Source organism: Lycium ferocissimum, chromosome 11, assembly GCF_029784015.1.
Source record: "Lycium ferocissimum isolate CSIRO_LF1 chromosome 11, AGI_CSIRO_Lferr_CH_V1, whole genome shotgun sequence".
NCBI classification, from domain to species: domain Eukaryota; kingdom Viridiplantae; phylum Streptophyta; class Magnoliopsida; order Solanales; family Solanaceae; genus Lycium; species Lycium ferocissimum.
Window position 1 is genome coordinate 33,535,455 of NC_081352.1, and position 27,707 is coordinate 33,563,161.

The window sequence follows — 27,707 nt, forward strand, 5'->3', positions numbered from 1 at the left end:
ATATTCATGAAGCACCTGCAACCATAGATAGTGTGTTTTTAAGATTTCACTTTCATAAATGATCTTCAAGAATTATAGACCCTACCAATATTCCGTCTTTTTTGACTCTGCTTGACATTGTGCTATGTGTTCAATTTCTGATGACAAATTTGAAGGTCCTTTTATCCACTCATTCTCTTCCGGAGTAAGGGGTTGTATTATAAATTCGATAAAATTCAGTAAATTTGATCTAAATTTGAAGGTACCTTTATATATTCACTTGTCATCTTTTGGAGCCACAGGCCATACGATATGAATTTGATAAAAATTCAATATTTTTTATCCAAACTCGAAGATCCTTTATCCACTTGTCCTCTTCGGAACCATGGGCAGATATATCATTTACGGTATGAATTCGATAAATTCAATAATTTTGGTCAAATGCAACTCATATTCGCATTCGATAAATTCAGTAATTTTGGTCAAATGCAACTCATATTCGCATTCGATAAATGTGACTTATCTGCACGACTTATAAATCAACATTCGGCATTTACAAATCGTATCGTAATACAAGCAATCAACTCTAAAGTCTGTAATTAGTCCTGTTCAATTTTCATCCCCCAAATGGTAGACATTCATTTAGATTTATCTAGTCTACTAACTATGTACTCCTTCCGGTCCAAAATAATTGAGGATTTAACTTCTAAAAACTGGTCTAAAATAATTGAGGTTTTTAGTCTATCAAGATGATATCTCTTTTTTTTTTTTTCAACTGTACCCTTGACACATTCTTAATTCAATAAACAAATTTGATACTTATTATAGTTTCAAAGTCCCACTTGGTTAAGAATATTTAGTCAATACACCTCTTAATTTTTAAAATTAAGTGGATTCCTTAATTTATGTCTTTCAAGTCTTTAAACCTCAATTATTTTGGATCGGAGGGAGTAATTGCTACTTGACTACTCTCCTGAGAAATTGTACTACGAAGTTAAGGGCACATATTAATAATATCACCTCTCACTATCAATACCCAATATATTCAATGAATCTCCCACGTAAAAAATCCAAACGTTCATGCTTCCAAGTGACTTCCAAAATGTTAATAAAGTTTGTCGTCCTAGTTGTTCCGCAGTACAAAAAGATGTAATTAGGTACTATATTATATTAATTAAATTAAATCAAGAGTATAATTAAGTTTTATAATACAATAATGTCACTTAACAGTTACCTATGCAATAAATATTGGGAATTTTACACTGTATGCCAATTATGGCAAAATATTTACCCGTTTTAGCCCATCTTTTTTAAATTACTGGCCATAGCCATTTTTTTCCTCTTCAATTTTTTACCAGTCTTATACATTATTATACACTTTTATACAAGGTTTATACATTGTCTACAGTAGATGTATAAAGTTATATATTGTTGTATAATATTGCATATTAGTCTAATACATTATTATAAACTTTTATACAAGGTGTATATATTGTCTACAGGAGGTGTATAAAGTTGTATATTGTTGTATAAAGGTGAATATTAAGAGTTAATAATGAAATGTTGGACTATAGATTTGTAATTTAAAATATGGGCTATGAATATGTAATTTTGACCCATAAATTATTTATAACTGAAATTTTCCGATAAATATTTACATTAAATATGAATAAATCATTGGAGTTAGTTCAATTACACAAAACATTAAAGAAAAGATGAATAATATGATTAGAATATAGTCAAATTATGTTGAAAATATACTATCCCATTTATCCTCCGTAAATAAAACGTAAAATTTAAATAATTATGGTTGACGGGGGAAATCTTTTTCCTTTTCTCTCTCTTTTTTTCTTCTTTTAAGTTGAGGGAATCAAATATTTTCGTTTTTTTATAAGAGAAGTGGACCCTAGTGAAGCTGCCGGTCCCTGTAAGGTCCTTGACCAAAGAAGAAGAGCACTTGTTACTCCAAAGAAATCTTCCAGAAGAATGCATGTCATCGCAAACGTCACACTATCAGACAAATCAACTCGCCTTTTTTCTGAATGTGATTGACATTTTAAAGAAAAAAGAATTAACATAAGATTTTGTTTTATATTTTATTAACTAATAAGTGTTCAATTTACTTTTTGTCAAGTTGGACTGGATTTCTTAGTTTAGCTAAGCAATGAGCTTTCCTTCTTGAAGGAGCGAAAGGTGTTCTGCTGTCATCTTTCTTTTTTGTTAAATGCGTGATATTAAATTCAGACAGTAAATTATTTGGTTCAAAATATCTTCATTTGAGATTTTTATGGTGCATACGAAATAATTTGAGCATCTAATTTAAGACCGTAATATAATAGGTAAGGTAGTTCGGGATTATTAAGTTCCATTAGAAACTTTTATAAAAACGACGAGAGAATAAGTATAGGATTCTCTAACACCTTTTTTAACGTGTAACCCATAAATTTATATATAGATTTGGTTCACTCTTTTATTTTTCCTTTTCTAAAGTTGAGAGAGGAGGCTCAACAAGTGTGACCATGGAGTAGAAGGAGACAAAGTAGGCTCAACACGGTAATAAATAGACTTCGAGCAATTTTAGCTGCTTAATTGGCTAATTTAAGATAGAGAAATAAATAGGGGGCATAGAAGATAAAAAGAGAAAAGTCATAACGTAAACAAGCTCATCAAATATTTTACTATTATTGATACATATGAAATAATTTGATCGTCAAACCAAAAAGTGTAAGTTAATAAGTGAAGCCATTCATGATCATTAAACCCTTTACATACCCAAAAAAATTCAAAGTAGAAAGATTATACTCCACTATGACATTACGGTTTGAAACCTCAATTCGAACGTTCATAAATTGTCTCACAATTGTTACTGCTACAAGTCACTTTCTTAACTCGTTTAGGACATCGAATTATTTGGTTCCACAAATGAATCTTACCAAGGTCATCTCCTCCTCTTATTGGTCCCAACTATATTAATTATGATGGAATTCACGGTTTTGCGTGTACGTTTCCCAAACCAACTCCGACATGTGTTTCGTCACTACCTGCGTTTCTTCAATTGCCATGTGATTTTTAAGTAATACTCCAATTATTTCCTCTTAAATATCGTGTATTCTTTTTTTAATATTAAGAGTAAAATATAATCTAATTTTAATTTTAAATCCCGAAAGTGATATGAAATAGTAATTTTTTTTTTTTGAGCTGAAGTGACAATTAAATTGGGATGGAAAGAGTATACATATTGTTAGTGTAAATAATCTTTATACCGACATATTGTCTTTATCTATTGTTGGTGAAATTGCTACTGAAAGTACAGTTACAATTAGAAAATAAAATGAAGAAATAAAGGTATATGTAATTGGTGCATTTAATATCTCGCGCTCTTTAAGGAAATTTAAGCCTACGCAAGTTAAATCTTTCTGACGCAAAGAAGAATCTTCCCGACTGTTCTTTCTAACGCAATACTTGACAATGTCGTAAAATTCAACAAACTCTGGACAAGATGTTGAGGCTAAAGCTCCACCAACAGAACGTTTTCCTTCAATTCTAAATAAAACTCTCTTTTTTAACTCACTTTTTCATGCACTCTATAATATTATCTCTGTCTTAATTTATGTGGTACAATTCGAATTACGAGTGTAAAAAGTTATTTTGACCGTGAATTTAGACATAATTTATTTTATGTTTTTTGGATTAAAATTTATATATTTAGAAATTACGTAAAAAGTATTATCAGTCACAATAATTATGTAAAGAAATAGACCTTAGGCCTAATTTAATATCAAAAACTAGTTCATGAGGTGAGAATTTCCTCATACCATATAAAGAGGCCAAATTTCTTTTGGCCCGCCAATGTGGGACTCAACACCTCCCCCCCTCCCTTAAGATATTTTGAGCGTGAACAATATAAGATGGAGCCCAACACTGAATAAAATAATGAATTGGGTTGAGATTGACTTCAGATATTTTTCAAATAGATTTAAGATTGACAAGAAAGATATAAAGAGATCAAGTTCCCTTTAATCAACTGATGTGTAACTTAACAAATAAATAATTAAAAATAATATAAAAATGATATAAAAAAATTACAGTCAATTAAAGAATAACTCATTTGATTCTGTCGAACCGCGCCGTATAAATAGGGGCAGAAGGAGTATATCTTATTTGTAAGATTTCAAGTTTGACATTAAAGGAGACTTATCTGTAATACATTATTTCAATTAACGATGTACTATAAAACTTAAACTCTTACCATATATATTTACTGTGTACAAGATTAAGAAACTAATTTTTAAACGACCCTAGCGTTGAAACTTATAAAGTTTTGTATTTATCAAGTGATGTGTGATTGTCGATGAAGTAATTTTTTTCCACCGACGGCTGTTATAAAATTATAATAAGTTGCCAAGTATACTAGATTCAAGCTATATTACTTGAATCAATCAAATACTTATCCCTTTAGTAAAGATTCTGTTAGACTTTTTAGTCATCGAAATAGTAATATTTGAATTTATATGATTACACGAACAATAATTGCTTCCAACGTATGTAGATTCCTAGAAATGGTCAAATTTCATTTTTCTTTTGTTTAGATTAATGAGTTATGTGAGCTAAAAGTAAAAGTAGACAAATAATTTATTTCGTATTGTGGCTGCGCTTCTAATACGTAGACGTAGATTGTGTCCCCACATGGCATTTTAAAGAATATCCATCTGCCCTTTCTAAAAATCTCCAAAGAAATATTGTTTTCCGACATCTTCAACTTTTTCACATTAGAACAATAATAATTATTATTATATAGTTAAATTATATTATTTATTGAAGTAAGGAGTAATTCAGTTAATTGGCCACCTAAATTTTCATATTGTTGATGAGGGTTCGAATCCCCACATTATAATCCCTTTTTTTATTTCTTTTTCCCCTACCCCTATAACAAAAAATATAAAAAAATAAAAAATATAATATACTGACAATATAAAACTTTATGCACAATAATATGTAAGGACAAATTGAGAACTATTTTTTGAACACTACGAGTTCGAGATATAGATATATAGTCTGGAACATTATTGAATTCTGTCGAACCAAGAACTTAATTTCTGCATGTTACACTTTTAAATAAAACAATGCTCTCCGAAAGTAATGTCAGTCCCAAAATCTAATACTCCCTCTATTTCATTTTGGTTGACACTATATTTTTTATCATTCTAAAAAAATACACATTTTTATATTCTTTAATAAGAATTTTTTTATAGCAATATAAATTTAGTATTAACATCACAAAATTAAAAATCCTTCATATTATTTTTAAAATTCGTATCGAATCAAATTATATCAGAAAAAATATTGGTCAAATAAATATATTATTTCTCAAAAATAGTCAAAATCTATAGTTTAATGATATGATGGAAGTCCTTACGCATTACGATTCCCCAATATTCTGTGAGAAATAAAAAGATAAAAAGGGTAATATCATAATAGTTCACTCAATTCAATGGCCATAGGCATATCCACAATTTTCGCACCTATATATAATTTGCATCCCTTTCTCAACGCCACATATTCTCATCATTCCTCCATATCTATGTCCACAAATTTTCTTGGATCACAGTTCCCTTCTATACAACAAATTTCTTGTCACAATAACAAGCTTTCAACATTCAACATGGCTGCTTGTATTCATACTTCAAGAACCAAAACTCCACCAAAAAACAACCCTCAAATAGACAACAACGTTTACAATTACGTTAAATATTGTAGACCAAATTTTCCTAACCTTAATTCCCACAAACCCATTATTGAAAAAAACTCAAAAATCAATGGAGGGGGTGATGATGATTTGTGGCTAAAAATGAAAGATGAAGCAAGGTCAGATATTGATCAAGAACCAATATTGTCTAATTATTACATATCTTCAATTTTGGCTCATGAATCAATGGAAAATGCTTTGGCTAATCATCTTTCAATGAAATTAAGTAATTCTAATCTTCCTAGCAGTACTTTATATGATCTTTTTTTAGGTGTGTTAACAGAGGAAAAAGAAATAATTAAATCAGTTAAAGCTGATTTGAAAGCTGTTAAAGAAAGAGATCCTGCTTGTATTAGTTATGTACACTGTTTCTTGAATTTCAAAGGTTTTTTAGCATGTCAAGCACATAGAATTGCACACAAGTTATGGTCAAATGGGAGACAAATTTTAGCTTTGTTGATACAAAACAGAGTATCTGAAGTTTTTGCTGTTGATATTCATCCTGGTGCTAAAATTGGTAAAGGGATTTTACTTGATCATGCAACTGGTGTTGTTGTTGGTGAAACAGCTGTTATTGGAAACAATGTTTCAATTTTACATAATGTAACATTAGGTGGGACAGGAAAAGTGTGTGGTGCCAGACATCCTAAGATTGGTGATGGTGTTTTAATTGGTGCTGGTACTTGTGTTCTTGGAAATGTTGTAATTGAAGATGGGGCAAAAATTGGGGCTGGGTCGGTTGTGTTGAAACGGGTTCCAGCTAGGACTACTGCTGTTGGGAACCCAGCGAAGTTGCTCGGAGGGAAAGAGAATCCAAAGAGGCTTGATAAAATTCCCAGTTTAACCATGGACCATACATATGAGTGGTCTGATTATGTAATATAAAGTTAACAATTCCATTCAGAGGCGTTCAAAATACCTGTTTTGAACAGGTTTTGGGGTCTGGATGAAACCCTGTGGAGCACAGGGAACCGAATGATAATCCAGGAACAAGTTACAAGGGTCTCCCAGGCCATTCCATCTTTTTATTTTTCTTCATTACTACCATTGTTATAGCTTTTTTTTAGATTAGTGAAAAGCTCCTCGAGGAATTTTTAGTTTTCAGGGAGAATTTAAGTTCTCTTAAAAGCATAGAGATATTTCCTTGAGTGGAGGAGATGTAACAGCCATTTACCTTTTTATGGTAACTGGTTTAAGAGACTATTGTACTAGTTTTCATGATATAGTAAAAAGTTCCATATTGCAATCTAACAAAGATTGAGTTACATTCAATGTTGGACGAAAATATGGGATCATCATTTTGGTATGTGCCTCAAGGAGTAATTGATTAAGTTTGTGAACGGAGGGCTTCTGTGAGTTCAATTGCACCTATTGCTTTCGACTCAAAGTCTCGAACTATGTGTACGTATGAAACAAATTGAAATGTACTATACAGAGGTAAGTTGTTGTTACTTGGTACCCTGCTTCCTTCTTTGTTCTTTCCCCTTCCAAATTTAGGTGTGGCAGTGTGGTATTGCTTGCAGAAAAATGTATTGTCTTTTTCCTAAAATGAAATTCGTAACACAATAATTTAATACTTCTGCTGGAAATCCAATGAAAGATTTGTTGCATATTTGGTGCTTACAACCTGTGGCAGATCTAACAATGCGTTCGCAGGTTCTGCATAACCTAGTGTTTCAGGAAAATCTTATATATATCTGTGAAAATACAAGTTACTTGCAACAACAGGGTTTACATAACTTAAACTCATAAAATATATGTTATATGTCATACTTAGTAATTTGACAGGCCTAAAGCCATGCTTCTGTGGTCTTACCATTGAGCCGGCTCTGTGGCAGTTGGTCATGGCACATGGCACGCCCTACTCTTTACAGTTTGTTTGGATTGTTGTTATCTATTGTCTTATATCATATTGTTTCTTTAAATATAATGCTTGTTTTGGTTGTTACTTATTGCATTGTATTATTAAATTTATTGTTACTGAAAAATGTCATTTTATCTGACGACCGATTTGGTATGATTGTGTCATTACCTTTTGTTTTCCTTCTCATTTTGCCCTCACTTATTGTTTAATAATTCTATTTTATCTTTTACTCTACTTTTTTTTATAGTAACTCTACCCGGCCCCTACTTTTTCTTTGTAATATTGTAGTTTATTCTTCAGATTACTGCTAAGTAGCATCATGCAACGATGAGAAATGATACGATTTCTGTCCAAACATTGTATTTCATCAAAACAATGCAGCACAGTACAATACGATACGTTATGAAATAATACGTAACAACTATCCAAACAAGCTGTTAATGCATATTTGAAAGATAAGGATCATAAGGAACTGGGATCAACTGCAGATGATTTTTGGGCCTAACTGTCAAAGCAAATTTCTCAGTCATGTCTAGTTCTTCTTCACCTGGCAATTTCCAATCAAAATGGTATAGCAATTGTGCAAGTGGAAGTTCAATATCAGCAAGACCAAATAATATGCCTGGGCATATCCTTCTTCCTGCACCAAATGGCAAAAAGCGAAAGTCATGTCCCATGTAATCCACCGTTGAATCCAGAAATCTCTCAGGATGAAATTTCTCAGGTTCAGACCATTGCTTTGGATCTCTGCCAATTGCCCATGCGTTAACGATGACTCTCGTCTTGGCTGGAATTTTATATCCATTGATTTCACAAGGCTCCCTGCTTTCCCTTGGAAGTAATAAGGGAACAGGAGGGTGCAGCCTCATGGTTTCTTTGATAACTGACTGAAAGTATTTTAGTTTGCAAATGCCTGATTCTTCAACATTTCCTTTATCTTGAAATGCCTCTCTGATTTCAATTTGTGCCCTTTCCATCACAAGTGGATTTTTAAGCAATTCAGCCATTACCCACTCTGCTGCAGTTGCTGATGTATCGCTCCCCGCTGCAAAAATGTCCTGAAAGAGAGAGAACAGCCATAAAGATCCAATCTTGGATGCTGCAAAATCAGCAAGAATATTGTGCAAGCTGTTTCTTTCAATGAAAAGCCAGTACAGGTAGACCTCTCTAAAACAGTCTTTCTCTATTACAACATTTCACTATAATAGCCATGTTTTCTTTGGAGCCGATCTTTCATGGTAAGTTATATTATATGTTCTCTATAACGACATTTCGCTATAACAACCAAAATAAATTATCAGAACAGAGGACACTGTAATAGAGAGGTTTGACTGCAGTACTATTTTGAAACTCCACTAGAACAAAAACAAACAACTTTTGATTTTGGATTCACTTACGGATGAGAATACATACCATGAGGACAGCTTTGATATTGTCACGAGTCAGTGGAACTTCAAGATCACCATCTTTCTGAATTTTTAGAAGAACATCGACTGCGTCTTCATTTTCTTCTTTCTTGATTTGTTTTGGTGTGGGGTTTTTCTCTGTATGCTCATTAATAATATGTTCAAGTATTGCATCAATTCTTTTATGAACTTTCTCAACCTTAGCTCTCATGCCACTGATTGTTTCCAGTAATTTGATTGAAGGGTATACATCTGATATACTAAAACCTGCATAAACCTTCACAACATCCTCCACACACTTGATGAAATCTTCTTGGTATTTGTTCTCTTTTCCAAAAGCAGCACGCGCTGTGATCGCATATGTCATTGAGAAAATTCGGGCGCTAAGATTGATAATGGATCCCTTATTGATAGAGAACGAGCTTATTAGATTATATACCTCTTCTTCTCTAATTGATCGAAATGATTGAACGCGCTTTGAAGTTAAAAGCTCGGTGGCACAAATTTTACGCAGTTGTCTCCAGTAAGTTCCACAAGGTGAAAAACCAATATTACAGTTGTAACTGATAACACTGGGTGCAAGGAGGTAAGGTCTTTGAGCAAATATCACATCGTGTGTTTGCATAATTTCCTTGGCGATATCTGGTGATGAGACGATAATTGTGGAGATTTCGCCGAGCTGAAGATGCATTAATGGTCCATATTTCATGGCTAAATCTCTTAGTTTGTGGTGTATTTGTGAACCTAGAAGTTGATGCATGTTCCCTATGATAGGCAACTTTTTTGGCCCTGGAGGCAGTTTCATCGTAGAGTTTTTGGCCTCAAATTTCTTCAAGATTTTAACAAGTACAATGAAAAAGAGGATAGAGGCAGAAAGAACAGTGAATGTATCCATGGTAGTGAAGAAAAATCAGTGGAAAATAATAGAGATTTCTGTGATTGAAGCTATTACAACACCTCAATGGAAAGGATCAGCAGATAAACTTCGCATAGTCAAAGAAAACAACCCTGTCATGGTTATCCTTTTGCTAGGTTGGCATATGTTCATTAAATTGACAGCACAAACATTTCTACGGTCAAAACGACAATCTGCTTTGATCGCAAGCAAGTTGGGTTGGCTATATGACTGTTCATTGTCCATATCAACTTAATTTAAACATATCTCAGTTCATGTATACATGGGCAGAGCTAGGTCGAACCCAGTAGCTTTGATCCGAACCATATATTTGTGTTAAACTTTTTGTCAGATATGTACAAATTATTAATTTAGAATCTAGTAACTTTAAATAATTAGAACCCCGAACCCACAAGCTTCAAATCTTGGCTCCGCCTCTGCATGTATAGTGAGGATTCGTCTTCTTAACCTGTTTTACAGTTAACCGCGCGCAAACTTACCCCCCCCCCCCCCCCCCCAAAACTTTATTTTCATATCTCGATTTGGAACTAGCAATGTGAGCAAGTTTACATAGAAGGTGAGCCTTGGACCAATGTTAAGGTTGTTCTGTGTGACCTAAAGGTCACGGTGTCCAAGTTGTTGAATCAGTCGCCGGCCTTTGCATCAGGGTAGGCTGCCACATCTTCCCCGTACCCTGTGTGAATACCGAGCTACCTTTCTAATGTGAGCTAGCTCACACAGACATGGTTACAAACATTTCCACTGTTAGCACGATATTTATTGGATTATGGCACATGATTGAGGCAATAGACAATTGGATACTTTGTTTTTGACAGGTCTTTACTCACCACTCATTTTCCTCTGGGTGATCCCACTTGGCTAAAAGGATTTGATAGGCTGTTGAATTATGTAACGAGGAGAAATCAACCTTTTGGTCTTAGCTACGTTTTACATCAAGACTCTCTGACTATGAGAGTAGGTTCAAAATAGTCCCTTAACTATGCACTTAATAGTTTTGGTCATATAAGTTTTGCCACAAGTTGTAACACAAGTCTGTTGGTTTTTCCTATAACCGACGTCCGTCCGTCCGTTTTGTCCCCATGTATTTGGCCCTTTTTTAGTAGTGTGTACCTCTAAGTGTGAGTTCTTCGATTTCTTTTTTTCAGTTAAGATTCATCTAACAAATAAAAAGTTCGATGAACATTTCATACGATGAAAAGTGTTAACTATTGGCAAACTTAAAGGACCAAAACTATTAAATGCATACTTAAGGGACTATTTTTAACCTACCTTCATAGTTAAGGGGCTATTTTTGTTAACTTTTGGCGAACTTAAAGGACCAAAACTGTTAATTGCATAGCTAAGGGGATATTTTGAATCAACCCTCATAGTTAAGGGACCATTTATGTCGTTTTCTCTCAGTTTAATCTTGACATTGCAAGACCATAATGTGATTTGGTAATTTGGTTTATCTAAACATAACTCAGTCCGTTTATTTTTTTTAGCCAAAACAGTATTAAGACAATTGAAAAGGACATAAACTGATGAAACAGTTGAAAGTTGGACCAACATTGTCAAAGGTGGACCAAGGGCGAGTTCTATGAGTTCAATTGAATACATTGCTTTCGACTAAAACCAATTGTACACATATAAAAAAAAAAAAATTGAAATGTATACACAGGTAAGTTATTGTTACTTGGCACCCAACTTCCTTCTTTTTACTTTCGCCTTAAAATTCAGGTTTGGGAGTGTGGTAATACTTGGGACCTATTGCCTACACATCTCCTTAAGGTAGAGTAGAGCTTATTCATCAGGATGATTCGTAGTTCTCATAAGAAAAGAGATTACTTATGCAATTACCCTTTAAGACTCAATTACATCGAGCAATGTAATCGAACCAGGAAATTACACCCCACCTTTTCTAGGGGTAAAGACGATGCTCTCGTTTGGGGATGTGTGGGGGGTAATAATTTCTCTATATTGCTGGGGTAAATAGCCCTTTTTCCAACCAAAACTTGGTTTACCTGATGCTTGGCTGAAGCTTACTTGCAAGCACAGCATCTGTCTCTTAGTCCTCTTTGGACAACCTTTAATCAGAGAAAGAAAACGTATATTCTATCTATCTCAGAAAAATTAATAAACTTCTTCATGCATTATTTTTCCCCTTCTCTTAATTAATATGAAATTTGTAACACATTGGTGTGTTACAACATATGGCGGAGGATCCAACAATGGGTTCGCAGGAGTAGGAATAGAGTGCAAAAAACAAGTACAAATAGAGTTAGACATATAGTTTAGAATTCACTCTGTCAGGAGTAGGAATTTTGTAACTGAAAAATTATAGCATTCATCTAAGCTCTCCGCTGATGAGTGGTTAAATATCACGAGCCCCATCTGATATATGGGTATACATCAAAATTTGAACTTTCCCTTTTCTTTCTATTATCCTCGAATCCAATTTCCCAATCAAGAAAGATTTTGTCAAAATTCAGCATCGCTCAATAACAGAAGCAATCAAGGATCTAGAGTAAGAAGCTAACTAAAGATTTAGAATTTGTGTGTTCATAATGAATGTGATATTCTTATATATTTAAACAGTTTTTTGCTTATGTATATGTCGTTCAAGTGGAAAACAATATAATGAGTTCAGTTGAACAATACGCTCAAGATTCACCAGTATGTTTAAATTGGAAAAGAAATATATAAAAACTTGTGCCTTTTCACTTCTACAGAGCTCTTGAAATCTTGAAAAGGCATCCTTAAACCAGACACAATCAAATTTTGGACCAAGAGATGTAGACATCTTAACATTTTATTCAGAAAAAGCAACAGTGTAGATCTCTTGATTTAACCATTTCACTGTATCTCCAGACTGTTTACAGGTGTAGTAGTAGTTTCATTATTCTAGCTTTAAGTAGCTTAACTATATTATGCTATTGAATTCAGGACTAAATTACTAACAAAGGAAAGGATTTACTCAGATTTATCCATTCAGACAAAAAGTACCATGCTGTTGTTTGGGAGAGTGACATTTAACCTTCCTGATAATTATTGGACATCTTTTCTTAAAGCACTATGCTTCTTTCAACAAAAGATACTTGGAATTTAGTGAATTGAACTCCAAGTTTTGGTTATTACTTCACATGGATGCAATCAAGCACTAACTAGCACACACGCAAACATATATATATATGCAATATTCAGCAAAGAGATAACAACATGCATTAACAGTAACAAAGATCATGAGGATCAGTTTCATATTAGCATTTCCAATTTACATGTGTCTTTGCAAGGCAAAAGACACTGATAATCTCTATGATGTTTGTCCTACCGATATTACGCGCAAAAACATCTTCATAAATGGCTATCCATGCAAGAATCCAGCAGAAATAACTGCTTCTGATTTCAAAAACTCTGTTTTGAGCAAGGAAGGCGACACAGATAACTTTCCGCGTTCATCAACAACAATAGTCACCGCTGCGGAGTTTGCGGGGCTCAACACTCTCGGGTTATCTGTTGCCAGGACTGATCTGGATATAGATGGCGTGGTAATGTTGGATTTTGTGAACCATCTCATCTAAACGCTTAAACTATTAGAGAAGATACATCTTAAATTACATAATTATTTTATGTCTCCACGTGCCCCTCTCGCCTGCTTTGATACCATATTGTTGAATTGTGTAAATCATCTCATCTAAAGTTTAAGTTGTTGGAGAGAATGCTCTTTTAGTTGCTTAATTGTATTATGTCTCCACATGCCCCTCGTGTCTGCTCTATCATCTCATCTGAAAGTTTTAAGTTATTAGAGACAACACTCTTTTAGTTGCTTAATTATATTATATCTCCATGTGTTCCTCTTGTCTACTCTGACACCATGTTGAATTGTGTGAAATGACTCATCTAAAAGCTTAAGCTGTTAGACAATAAGTTTTCTTAGTTGCTTAATTATATTATGTCTCGACAGGTAGCGCCACATGCTCATCCAAGAGCTTCCGAGATGATGTTTGTTGGCAAAGGAATAGTAATTGCTGGATTTATCGATACCAAAAGCCAATTATTCCAAAAGACTCTTAAAGAAGGCGATGTTTTTATTGTCCCTAGAGGACTTCTACATTACAACTTGAATTCCGGGTTCGAATTAGCCACTGTGTACTCAGTGCTAAGCAGCCAGAATCCTGGTTTAGTGAGTATAACAGGTGCAATATTTGCACCAATTGTTTCGGAACCCATGAATGAGCTGATGAAGAAGCTATTTTTGCGTTCAACGTCAGGGATGGATCTGATTAAAAACGCGACATTATATCGTTATTAGGCTTATTTAGAAGCTGATGGATTCTGCAATTTTAATGCTTCAAAGTCAACTCGGGTTTGTTTGAATGGAGTATCTTAATTAACTTATCATTTACCTAATTTGTATCTGCTTCATGGTATTTGAGACAAAATCTGTGCTAGATTCTGCAATGACTCTCAAGAATGTGCAAATCCTAATTTCCAGTCAATCTACTTTGCTGCTAAATGTCTCAATGACTTCACATATTATGTCCTTACATTTTATTAGGCCACCCAAGTCCTCAGAGATTTCCTATCCAAACAGGGACCTTCCTTTGTTCCTTTTTTGCTTTTTATAGTATATTTTCATCTCCAACCTATAGAAGGGGGTCATTAGACCACCGCTTACTAAACATTGGTTCTATCCCGACCAAGCAACCGAAGTCGGGGACCTAGGTGAGAATAGTGAAAGAAAGAGGAAGGGAAGCAGTGGGGTAAAGGAATCGGTCGATTCATTAGGCTCATGATTTTTCTCCGCGTAATGGAGATGCCTTTTTTGCATCTGTTTTTGTCTTAATTATTTGTGGTCATGTTTGGATTGCTAGCCTTGACTAATTCACTTGGTACTTGTTACCTCATTTCCCCATAAGTACTACTCTAGGTAACTTACTTTGCCTCCATTCTAAATAGGATAAATGAATACCCGTTTCGTTCACTTTTACTTATCCACTATCTTTAAGTAAGCATTTGGCCATAGAAATCAAAAAAATACATTTTTTTTGGAATTCTTGAAGTTGGAGTTGAAGTTGTGTTTGTCCATAGTTTTTGCAAATATTATTTGGTTGTTGAAATGTACTTCTTCTAAACAACATGAAGTATGATTTAATCCCTCAATTTCTAAGAACTAATAAAGCCACCCAAAACAATTAATAAATATAACTGGTGCGTAAACACTTGCCCATCAACCCCACCTTGCACTTGTACTCCATACAAAACCCAACAAGAACTAACTAAACCAAGTAGCTATACAAATAAACACTTTGAATAACTTTTATAAAAATAGCTATAAAACTAAACACTTGGAGGGTCCATTTTACAAAAATAAAAAATTTTAGGGTAAAAATTGAAAACAGAAAACAAAAGTAACGGTCCAAAACAGAAAATGGAAAAGGTGAAAAATAAGATTTTGGTATTTCTATGACCAAACACCATTTTTTGAAAAAAGTGAAGAAAAAAATTCAGAAAAAAGTGAATAATTCCCATGGCCAAACGGGTCCTAAAAATACATTCTCATTGTTACTTGTCACATTTAGCATATCAAGAGAATTTCTTTTTTCTTTCATATTATGCCCTTAGCATTAATTACTTATTCTCTATATCATTTCCCAAGACATAAGACTAAACATCAATTAATATGGGTATTGTGGTAAACTACTCATATCAATTACTCTCTCCAGATCAAACAGAGTGTCCACTTACCTTTTTTTTTCTTTTTTCAAAAGGAGTGTCCACTTATCAAATCAAGAAACAATTAACCTTATTCTTCCAAAATTGCCTTTATTAAGTGTTAAGTGATCAAATCACAATACCTATTTAATTAGAGATAATTTAGCCAAATTACCAATTTTTGCCTTGAAGTTAGTATTTTTTCTTAAGGGGTGTGCAAATAGCTAAGTGGACGCTCTTTTTTATCTGGAGGGAGTATTATTTCTTAAAGGATGTGCGGTCTATTTAGAATGACAAAAGTGAACTAAAATTTCAATTTACAATGTTATCCCCACAGAATATATGGATGAGCACAAAATATTGTTATCATTTCATTGGACAGAACCATAGAAGCAACTCCAGGGAAGTGCTAAATTTTGGGAAAATGATTTCTGGTTTATTAAACTGGCTAGTTCGGTCTGCGAGTTATTGTTACCAACCACATCCCAATATCCTATTGACGTTAACATGTCATTTCCCCAATAAAAGAATCTTCACACATACGTGACTTACTCTTTCCGGTTCAAAATAATTGAGGTTTTAGATTTGGACACATGAATTAAAAGATTCACTTACTTCTAAAAAACTAGGTTCTATGTTGGCACTTTGCACGAATATATCTTGGATCATATAATGATCAAGTATTCCAAGGCAAGTAATTTATATAAATCAAATTTTACTGCAATTTTAAATTACTAAATATTAGGAGTTCTTACCTTGTTAAAATAAGAAACTAATGTCAAAAGTAACATTTAGCCAAAAATAAATAAATTACCGCCTGTCATTTGAAAGCAAAATATGTTGTGAATATTGACATTATTTTATTCATCTAATGTTGAGTTATGGAGTAGAAAAAGGTACCGCTTAGTATTTGAAATTAGAATTGTATTCAACATTAATATTATTTTATTGAAGATGGTAACTAAATGATTTTTTTTTAAACATAAACAGAAAGCTCTATTTACGCAGCTCTACCTTGCTTCAACTAATGATGACTCGGACATGAACGTCGTTTTTACTCTCTTGAACTAAAAATCAGTGTGTATATCTTAAACAAAAGAACATATACAATCTAGTGGATGTGAATGTCAACATAATATACTTACAAGAGTTTAATGCATACGAGAGAATGCCAACCTCAACAAATTAAGTCTCCTGGCCATAAAAACTACATCTTCCTCTCTTTGGCTTGCAATTGTTTGCAGCTGGAAAACACAAAAGAAAACCAAAATCGTTCAATATTAAAATAGCTGCACTAAGTTTAAAATTATTCTATAAAACTAAATAGAAAAACAGAACATGAATACAATATACAATATTTAAAATACTTCAAAAGTGGTTCCTAAAGTCAAGTAGATACGTATGGTGGTATCAGCTTTTAATATTGGACATGGACTTTGCGTCCTTTACAAACTTGTATGTCTGTGGCGGTAGTGAATTATCAAAATTAAAATTTATTAAATTATAAATGAAAAGTTAAATTAGATTCCTTCACAATCTCTGGCAATAAAGCAATTCGTGTCCATTCATAATTCTAGTCTTTGCCACGGTTGAGTTCATTACTCCGGCAAACTCTTTATTTCTAATGTGTATTTTCAATTGTGTCCTTTTCTTATTAGTTTTTGTTAAAATTAATATAAATAATTAGGAGTATAAAAGCCATTCAATATTTGAAGGATATTTTAGTCGTTCAACATTTAGCGAAAATTATTAGTACTTTTATATAGACTAGTCTCTACGAACGTACGTTGTACGTTAATAATTGCACGTGAATGTTCAGTCGATTAATAACTACACATACATATATAGGCAATCAATCAAGTGCATTGTATATTCTTGTTTTCATAATAATCACATAATTGTTTCGATTATTTAATGCTTCGGCGTAGGTGCTCCCCGTAATATCAAATTTTCTTTTCTTATTAATTTAGCACCACTATTCTATTTTAACATATTTGTGATGGTTATCTTGATTTATAATCTTTGTAACTTTATGGTTGGTCAGCTCTAATTTGAAAAGATGTAATTTGTTAACTGTATGCTGGGGTATGAATCATGTGTTCCCTTAGTAAAATTGATGCTACTGTACAACTTATTGTTGCTAACACTATCATGCTTCTTGGTCAAACATTTACGAGCAGTGTTTGATACATGAACGTGTTTCTAGTTCATCCAAGTCCATCGATGTGCAACTATCATACTTTACCCAAAGTTTACTTTTGTTATATAGTCTTGCAAGCTTATTTTTGCCCATGATTAACTATCATGAATTGTCCATTGAAATCTTGCACATGTATTTGTATATTATGTTTTGTCAAAAGCATATAAAATATTACGTAATTCTCCCCTTACCCCACCTAAAACCAAGTGTATGTATGTATTTCCTTTTTCTTCCTTATATAAAGTGCATTCTATTAATTAGTGTTGTCACTGAGAGTAGTAAGATGACATCGTCTATTCACTTACTAAAATTGTGTCCCCTTACTTTTATCAAGTTTTCATTAAAAACTTGATGAATATAGGCTAATCAAGTCACTTAGTGAAACGACCTTGTTGTGGAAAATTTTGTGAACATGCAACTATTTCCATAATTAGAAGTCCTAATGCGCGCAGTGAGTTAAGTCCTAATAGCATATAATTTTGGGAAATCTACATGGTGTAGCTAACATTAGACCTTATTTTTATCTAGTAGCTATACTTTAATTAATTTACACCTCATAGCTAAAAGGGGTATATCAATTACACTCCATAACTAAAACATACAAAATAGATTAAAATGAAAAAGCAACCCTTGTATCCACATTTTTCTCTCTCCTCCCTCCCTTCTCCCTCCCTTCTGCTCTCTCTTCCATGAAAAATGTTCAATGTTCTTCAAGTCCACTATGTCTTTTCCGATGCAGGTAAACATTAGTGAAATTTGAATCATCGCTTAGCAAAAAAAATCTAAGAATCAGATTCAGAAGATTAAAAATTGCAATAGAATTACAGGTGAGATTAGCTTTTGTTTTCCTTTGGTCTTACCAAGTGGTGAATTAGTGCAGATGGACCTCCCACTACGCTTAGCGAAACTGACATTGACCGTATGGCATTTTTACAAGCTAACATCACACGAGATAACACCAAGTTCATAAATGGGACAATAGTTGGTGAGAGGAATGTTTTCCAGGTGAGATTAGCTTTTGTTTTCCTTTGGTCTTCTCTCATTGAGTTTCTTTCGCAAATCGATGCCGGACTTGCAAATCTCATTCATCAGATCTGGCCGCCGGTGGCTTTCCCGGTCAGATTCCGATGCCGGATTTGAAAAATCGTGCAACGACGTAGATACAAAAATCAACGAACACACAGATCTGAGCTTTTTATTTTTTTTATTTCAAATTGGAGTGTATACATATAGTGTATACAGTGTTTTATTGCATGTATTTCGAAGGAGATCTTTTTATATACAAAATGAATACAGTAAATTTGAAGTGTATACAACTGAATACAGTGAATTTTATTTTTTGTATTCAGTATTTGAGTGTATTCGTTATTTTTTTGGGGAAAACTCAACTCAATTGTGCAAACTGAATACAATTTTTTTGTATTTATGTTGTTTGAATACCACTGATTTTCAAATACAATAAAGTGAATACAATGTAAAAGTAGCTATAAATAAATACAACTGAGTTGAATGCAATTGACGCGAATACAAATGAGTTGAATACATATGACTTGAATACAGTGAAAAAAAATTTTGAAAAAATTTTATTCGCTGTATTCATGAATACAGCTAGGTCATTTTATGAATACAGCGAGCCATTTTTTGAATACAGCAAGGAAACTGTAGCTACGCAATGTAAATATTGAAACTGTAGTTATGGCAAATTTTAAACCCCTAAAGTGTAGTTATTTATGTAAAATTCCCTATAATTTTTAATTCTAATGTGTATTATTCCATTTATGTCCTTTCCTGGTATGTTTTAATCCAAATTAATAGAATAGTTAAGGGTATAAAAGTCGTTCAATATTTAAAGAATATTTTGGTCAACCAACATTTATATTCACGCTTTTAAAATAGTATAGATAGACTAGTCTCTATAAACGTGCTTTGCACGTTATTTCCTGTCAATCTCAATCATCGTAAAAATATTAGATTATGTTATTGTAATTATTTACATTTATTTTATGAGGTACAAAATATTATTAATATAGTATAAGATTGTATCCACTTAATACTTTCTTGAATTTGATGTTCTTGACATATATTCTCTCTTCTTTTTCCCCACATAAAAACATGTTACGGTTAATATAATCCAATATTAGAGATTAAGTGACCATAGATTTATTTAAAAGTCATGATCTACAAAGATGAAAGAGTTGAAAATTGTTATCAACAAAATTAACAACAACGACGTACCCAATGTAATTCCACAAGTGGTGTCTAGGAAGGGTAGGATGTACGCAGACCTTATCTCTACCTTTGTGGGCCAGAGAGGCTATTTACGAAGGACCCTCGGCTCGAAAGCAAAGAAAATAAAGGAAAATAAAAAAAGGAATTAATTATCAATCCGTTTTAAGAATATTTAATTATATATTTTCAAAAAAAAAAAATGATAAAAGTAAGATATCATTTATTCTTTTCTTAAATCAACTCCTCTAGCCGCTGTTAATCTTTCTCAGATCATGATAGTTGTTACACAAAGAAATAGTTTCAACTATTTTATTTCTGTGACATCTTGAAACTTGGGTTTATCTAGTCTTTTGGTGAATAATATATCGTGATAACTCTTATAGACCTACCTTTAGGCTGTCTTAATTTTTAACGAATATTTTGATTTAAATTTCTGAAGGCAAAATCTATTTTTTATCTAAATTTTTGGATTTCAAACAAATGTGTTTAAAATTAAAGAAGGAAAATTACTTCCTTCCATTATGAGTGGAAGTTAATATCCTTACATCTATAAGTTTTAATTTCATATTACTTGCTTCCACCGAAAGTAGCACATTATTTTAAATCTCTAATAATAAAAAATTCCATCAAAATATTCTCCAATTTGCTAATATTATTTATTTTATACTAAACACATTCTTAAAGCCTTAATAAAATGTTTTTAAACAAAGTAGATTTCTAGAAGTGATTTCCGGACAAAGATTCACCACTCTTTTTTTTTTTTTTTACCTTGATACAGTGTTTTGCATTGTCTAAGACAAAACCCTGCTTGTCTTTCACAGTGTTGAATGCATAGCTCTGGCTAAATTTATTCTTTCTTCTAAATTAATTAATTATGATAGGAGATCAATAGCTTTTTTTATTTGTGGGAATTTAAAACTAATCAAACTTTCAGGGTGGTTTTTTTTTTTTTTTGTTAGTGAAACCCCCGCCCAACAGACGGTTAAAGAATTACTTAAAATTATTGGAGATGAGTCCTACAGAAGAATAAATCTAATGTTAGTAGGTCTAAAAAAAAACAGCAAAACGTTTTGGCACTTTGATTAGGATTAGAATTTTATGTCAATTCATATTAGGAGAAGTTATAGAATTTACAATTTTATCCATTATAGAATTATTTATTAAGTCTTAATTTATCAAACGTGCCTTTCACGTTAATATCATGTCAATTATTAGCAAGTGCTTTGAATAAAAAAAACGCTTTGTATCAGAATTAGCTAGTATCTACAGTTGTGGGGATCTTATAAGTAGCTCAGTTGGTTGACTACCTGAACTTTCACCTTCTTGGTGAGGGTTCGAATCCCCACATTGTAATCTCTTTTCCTACCCCCTATGTTGTTAAAAAAAAAAAAAAAAAAAAAAAAAAAAAAAAAAGATAGTATCTACCGTGAATTTGCGTATTAGACAACAACTCAATTATAGAAAGTTTTAGTCCTTAAAATCATTATCTATCATAGCATTTCAATCCTACAGATTTTAGTCCTAAACGCAGACGTGACATCAAATACACTTTGCAATAAATTAACACATAATGGACTTCAGTTTTGCAACTTGAATATTAGATCCACATGTCCATCATACATGAAATCTTATGCCTTTCTCTTGATTGTGAGAATAAGCTAAATATACAGTTCATTCCTAGTCTTATGCTCTTTTCTTTTTCTTAATGATCGTCTATGCGGGATATCAAAATTCTTGCAAACAGTCCATTGAATTTCTTACTTCCTTACGGGGATTCCTTTTTCCCTTTTTTCCCTTTCCCCATCCATGTCCCTTACCCCATTGTCTCTCCCGACAATACAGTGTTAATACATTAAACATCCTTATAATATGACTCAATTTTGCATATCCTCTATATTTTAAAATCAAACACTTACATAAATATAATATAAAAATTCGGCATTTACACCCTCTATGAAGTATAAATATATTAAAATATAATTATTAAAAATTAAAATTATGAATACGAGTTATTTTTTAGATTTTCGTCTTCAAATATTTGTAGAAATTCATTATAGTATGAGCGAATTTCCTCTAATTTGTCTCGTGTATCTCTTTGAAAAGTAATAAACTTTCAGCGGAGGCTCGTTGGTTTTGGTTAATAAGAGATTCTTTGTTATAGAATCAAATTTTCACTTAATTGGAAATTGAAATAATAGTTTTTCTAGTGATTATGGAATTGTTAACTTTTGAAACACAAGAATACCGCAAGGCAGTAAAAATTAGAACAAACAATTAGAACACGTATTGTCAAATATTGTTATACTTGAACAATTAGAACCATAATGATACACGGAGTGCTCTAATAATTTTTAGAACAAAATTGGAGTATGGTTATTAAATATTTCAAAATTGTTTCGTTGCTTCATTATTTCTCTTCACCTATGTTTTTCAAATATTCTCCAACTCAAATTCCTATGGCTTTCACTATTTACTTGGAATCCTTGTCAAATTGTCGTTGCTGTCCCAAAAAATTCGGATAACGTGAGTAAATTATGTTCCTAATAGGATTGTTAAGTTTGTAGTCTACTACAATATTTATCCTAACGTGCATTATTTCAATTGTGTCCTTTCCTTGTATAATCTTGTTTAAAGTAATGAAATAATTAAGGGTATAAAAATCGTTCAATATTTGAAGGATATTTTGATTAACCAATATTTATATTCATGCTTTTAAAATAATATAGATAGATAGATATAGATAAGAAGGCGTATTGACTAAAGTACCCTTAATTAAGAGGGTTTTGAAACTATAACAAGTATTAAATTTATTCATTGAATTAAGAATGTGTCAAGAATAAATTTAGGAAAGACTAAAATACCTTTTGATAGACTAAAATCTCAATTATTTTGAATCAACTTTTAGAGGCTAAATCCTCAATTATTTTGGACCGGAGGAGTTTAGTCTAAAATGTGCAGAGGAACAATAAATTTGAAGAGTGAATTAAAAAAAAAAATGGAGACTTCTGAAATTTGAACTTGTATTCCTCTTATGTTATGTTAATGGGATACAAAGTTTTAAATAAATATAATTTTTTTAAAATTATATATTATAACATTCTGAGGAAAAGGATTCACTTAATTGTATGATCTCTACCCTATTGGGAGTACGCAATATTTTTAACCCAAAAAATGTCAAAAAGCACCAAAATACCCCACTAAAAAAAGTAATCAAACTACCTTTTGCGCACTAAATTAGTGCGCAATAGGATCAAACTGCAAATTTACAGTTAAGTTCTATTGCGCACTAAATTGGTGCGCAATAGAGGTTTTTTTTTTTTTTTTTTTTTAATACAATTTTAAAGTTCTCAAATTCACGTTTTTCCATGCTTTGACCAGAGATTAGTCATGTTTCAAAACTCCGAAATATGAATATTTTATATAGAACTTGATATCTTTTTTTGAGGACAATAATGTCGGCTCATTACATCAAGTATACCTAAACGTTTGGATCGTCATTTTAAGGGTTGTAAAGTGCCCCGAAGTAAGTTTTGTTTGATTGAATATAAGTTTTGTTTGATTGAATCTTGTTATCTTTAGGTTTAAGCAATATATAGACACTTTTTATGTTTTATAGTGTTGACTAATGCTATTTATCCTATTTTCTCAAATTGAATTTCTAGCATTGAAATTCACATTCAAAACTTCATTACCACGACATTTCCGGAATATCAATATTTTAACTGATATCTTTTTTTGCGAACAATAACGTAGGCTTAAATGTTTGGTTCGTCGTTTTAGGGGTTGTGAAGCGCCCCGAAGTAAGTTTGGTTTGGGGACTTGTTATCGTTAAGTTTAAGTGTTTTATTTTATTAAGTTGTAACTTGTTTTTTTTAGTCAAGACAATTTTATTTTAAGGAATAGAGGAAGAAAAACTAGTTGTAAATTGATGAAACTTTAAACGATCATAACTTTGCACTAGGTTGTCCGTATTATGCAGTTATTTTTTTATTTTTGGGTATTTTTCCGAGATCTAGAGGGTCAAACGCCGCAAGGCGGTTTGGCCAGGCTGATTTTCCAAAAAACGCCTATTATCTCATTCAATTTGAATTTTTCCCCAAATTGGTGCGCAATTTTCTTTCTTCCTTGGTAAAAATCTGATGATAAAAAGTAGATTTCAAGATGGAAACCCCGTGGTGATGAAGTTATGAATGTCAATTTCAATGTTGGAAATTCAATTTGAGAAAACAAGATAAATAGCATTAGTGAACACTATACAATATAAAAAGTGTACATATTCCTTATGTGCCAATTTGGCTTGGTGGTCTAGCTATTTGACTACTCTTTTACCTCAACCACTAGGGATCGAACCTTGGTGGAGGGACATGATAAATATTTAAAAATATTATTTTAAATATTTTGGTATTATTTTGTTATTGTATTTTTGAATTATTTTGAACTTCTCGTATTGGATGAATTATTTTTGAATATAATATTTTTATTTGTACATTCGAAATAAAGTAATATCTTGACTAAATAATAAGACACTTAAATCAAAATCTTATAAAATAAAACACTTAAACCTAAAGATAACAAGATTCAAACAAACAAAACTTACTTCGGGGCACTTTACAACCCCTAAAACGACGATCTAAACGTTTAGGTATACTTGATGTAATGAGCCGACATTGTCGTCCGCAAAAAAAGATATCAAGTTTTATATAAAATATTGATATTTCGGAGTTTTGAAATATGACTAGTCTTTGTTCAAATTATGGAAAAAACGTGAATTTGAGAACTTTAAAATTTTACAAAAAAAAAAAAAAAAAAAAAAAAAAAAACCTCTATTGCACACTAATTTAGTGCGTAAAAGTTAGTTTGGTTTTTTTTTTTTTTTAGTGGGGTATTTTGGTGTCTTTTGACACTTTTTGGGTTAAAAAAGTTGCGGACTCACCCTATTGGACTGTGATCTTAGTAGGCGTTTGGCCATAAGAATTCCGAATACAACTTGAAGTTGTATTCCGGAATACCAAAAACTCCAAAAATTTGTTTTTCAAAAAATTTCACTTTTTTCACTTTTTTACAACTATATTTCACCAAAAACTATAATTTTAAAAATTATTGTCAAACATAACTCCAACTTCAACTTTAACTCTAACTCCAAAATTTCAAAAAAAGTGAATTTTGTTTTTATATCTATGAACAGACGGGGCCTTATTTTGGTACATTTTCTGAGTTGTAACAACCACATACCTCGTTAGTGGCTTCCTCGGATTATAATATTTATGGTGTCAAATCGAGCTCAACTGGCCTCTTAGTCAAGATTTTATCTTCGGAAAAAAAGGATAAAATAAGAGTTAATTCATTTCTTGGTCGACACTCACATGCCAATGCTGACTTTTCCACTCCCATTAACAAGATGCTTGTTTACATAATCTGAAAATGTCATTTTTCAAGGAGAAAATCAGGGGCACCATTATGTCGCATACTAGATGGCGTATGCCCGTCTTTGCACACGGCCCAATACTTTGAATTATAATATATTTATATGTATGTAGTTATATTTGAGTAGTCAATATATATATATATATATATATATATATATATATATATATATATATATATATATTGGTAATAAACTTACATAAGTTTAAGATTGTTTTTAGTGTGTGTATATATATATATATATATATATATATATACACACACACACACACACACAATGTTCAAAACACTATTAATATAATATTGTAATTTGTGCTCCGTATCCAAAACTTTATTATATTAGTGTTTGCTACGAATACAAAGTTTGCAAAAATTTATTAATATTTTTTAAAAGAGAAGACTTGTTTAAAAGGAAACTATTTTCCTCTCTTTGAGACAAAACAATCAGCAATATTTAAGCATCAGTTGATACTTTGAATTTTAATTCGATTAATTTAAAGGTGTAAAATATTCTATTGTTAATGTATGTAGATTGGACCTAAACAATACTTATTATTTTTTATCAAATTTTGATTTAGATAATTCTAATTCAAATTATTAAATTAATTTTACATGTTTAAAACGAAACAAAGTAGAAATTTGATTTTCTATTTAAACGAAGAACTACTATTTTTTAATTTTTGGAGAATATTCTTAGTTTAGCTCATTTTACTTGTCATGTTGTCTTTTTCACATTTTTTTAAGGAAACATCAATTAGAATTATAATTTGACTAATTTACCTTATTTATTATTTGATCTTCATTTAATATTATTTTTTCTTTTGCGACCTTAATCTCTTTTCACATTTATTAGAGTAAGAATAAAAATGAAAAAGTAATTAAATTCTATCTTATTTTAAAATATAAATATTTTAAATATATTTATTTTAGTAAACATAACAAATTAATGATGTGGCGGAATAACAAATACAACAGTTAAATATCTAGATTAGATCTCAGGCTAATATAAGAAAAGAACGGAAATCGTATGGTTTGGCTACTTAACCTTTTGAAGAAAACCAATAATATGGGGTCCACGATTTTTGCTGTACAATAATTTAATTTGCTCCCACTAATGGGTTGATACGCATGTGGCAATGAAGCCACCATTATTGACTTAATGGGGATACTTTGAGAATTACATGAATATTGTTTGATTTTTTAATATGGGATACACGTTTTTTTTTTTTTTTTTTAATTTGTATGAGTTTGGAGGTGGTGGGGTCCACTTTTTTTTTATTATTTTTTTTATATTGCTTGATTTTTTTTAGTATAGGTCCACCTTCTTTTTTTTTTTTTTTTTTTACATGAGTTGGAGGTGGACGATGAAGCCACCCCCAACTCATGCTTCTAATATAGTCAAAAAAAAAAAAAATGTAGACTTAAATAAACCACTAAGATTTCATAGTTTGAAGAATTTTACACTATTTGTATATTTCATTATGTTGTTATAACAAATTATCACACTTTAAAGTCTCGGGATTCGAGTCACGAAAATGGAGAAATTCATTGGCGAAATTGGAAATTTCATTAATTAAGAGTGTTCAAGATTTAATACATGCAACAAAAGAAGTAAATTTTGACCGATATTATAATTTTCTTATCTACTCAGCGCTGCCTCCATCTCAATTTATGTTATGGTGTTTGATTAGACACAAAATTTAAGAATGAAAGAAAGACTTTTGAAACTTGTAGTCTAAAGCTAGTCGTAGATATTTGTGTGACCATAAATCGCAAAATGAAAAGCTTAAAGTTAAATTAGTTGAACTAAATATAGAAATGTGTCATTCTTTTTCGGAAAAACAAAAAGAAGTGTTTTAATTAAGACAGAATGAACATAATTTTTCGATAAAGTATGCTCAACTGACCACTCTTCACTCTGTATGACTATCCCACTGGAAAAACTTCTGGATCTTTTTTTTTTTTTTCTCTTTTCTTTTTTGCATTTTTAATAAAATTTTATGCGATATGAATCTAAATTAATTTGATCACAGAGTATCGAAATTGTAAAAAAGAAAAAGAATGCATCATACACTGTTGATTTCCTCCAATTTATAGCGGGCAATTCGCAGGAATGCCCTCATTTTGGGGTGGTCTTTAATTTTTGTCCCTCAAATTGGTGGTCTTTAATTTTTGTCCTTCGTCTAATACCTTTGGGGTTGGAACCAAGGCTCAATCAAAAAAAAAAAAAAAATTGCAAGGCAGAGTTT

The 27,707-nt window shown here is 31.8% G+C and overlaps 3 protein-coding genes and 1 long non-coding RNA gene across 4 annotated transcripts; 3 read left to right on the forward strand and 1 right to left on the reverse strand.

The window, feature by feature from the left end:
• The first annotated feature begins 5,497 nt into the window (after nucleotides 1-5,497).
• Nucleotides 5,498-7,031, forward strand: LOC132036240 (serine acetyltransferase 1, chloroplastic). The gene has a single exon (XM_059426520.1). It carries the CDS (start codon nucleotides 5,561-5,563, stop codon nucleotides 6,608-6,610), a length of 1,050 nt encoding a protein of 349 aa, XP_059282503.1. The 5' UTR covers nucleotides 5,498-5,560; the 3' UTR covers nucleotides 6,611-7,031.
• Nucleotides 7,032-7,919: 888 nt separating this feature from the next.
• On the reverse strand, nucleotides 7,920-10,045 carry LOC132037058 (cytochrome P450 71D10-like). Its single transcript, XM_059427490.1, has 2 exons — nucleotides 9,003-10,045; nucleotides 7,920-8,647 (listed from the first exon to the last, which is right to left on the reverse strand). The coding sequence occupies exons 1-2, from the start codon at nucleotides 9,888-9,890 to the stop codon at nucleotides 8,027-8,029; spliced, it is 1,509 nt and encodes a 502-aa protein (XP_059283473.1). The 5' UTR covers nucleotides 9,891-10,045; the 3' UTR covers nucleotides 7,920-8,026.
• A 3,058-nt stretch (nucleotides 10,046-13,103) lies between these two features.
• LOC132036370 (germin-like protein 11-1) lies at nucleotides 13,104-14,429 on the forward strand. Its single transcript, XM_059426697.1, has 2 exons — nucleotides 13,104-13,438; nucleotides 13,855-14,429. The coding sequence occupies exons 1-2, from the start codon at nucleotides 13,133-13,135 to the stop codon at nucleotides 14,200-14,202; spliced, it is 654 nt and encodes a 217-aa protein (XP_059282680.1). The 5' UTR covers nucleotides 13,104-13,132; the 3' UTR covers nucleotides 14,203-14,429.
• Nucleotides 14,430-18,288: 3,859 nt separating this feature from the next.
• On the forward strand, nucleotides 18,289-19,007 carry LOC132037046 (uncharacterized). The gene is made up of 2 exons (XR_009409741.1): nucleotides 18,289-18,544; nucleotides 18,686-19,007. It is a non-coding gene; the product is annotated as an uncharacterized LOC132037046 (long non-coding RNA).
• The last annotated feature ends 8,700 nt before the right edge of the window (nucleotides 19,008-27,707 follow it).

Excerpts from the sequence above, each read along its gene's own strand:
- LOC132036240 (XM_059426520.1), top strand. The coding sequence starts at position 5,561 with ATGTCCACAAATTTTCTTGGATCACAGTTCCCTTCTATACAACAAATT.
- LOC132037058 (XM_059427490.1), bottom strand. The coding sequence starts at position 9,890 with ATGGATACATTCACTGTTCTTTCTGCCTCTATCCTCTTTTTCATTGTA. Across the intron at positions 8,648-9,002 it reads ATATCAAAGCTGTCCTCATG|GACATTTTTGCAGCGGGGAG; the intron begins GTATGTATTCTC and ends TCTCTCTTTCAG.
- LOC132036370 (XM_059426697.1), top strand. The coding sequence starts at position 13,133 with ATGAGGATCAGTTTCATATTAGCATTTCCAATTTACATGTGTCTTTGC. Across the intron at positions 13,439-13,854 it reads ATCTGGATATAGATGGCGTG|GTAGCGCCACATGCTCATCC; the intron begins GTAATGTTGGAT and ends ATGTCTCGACAG.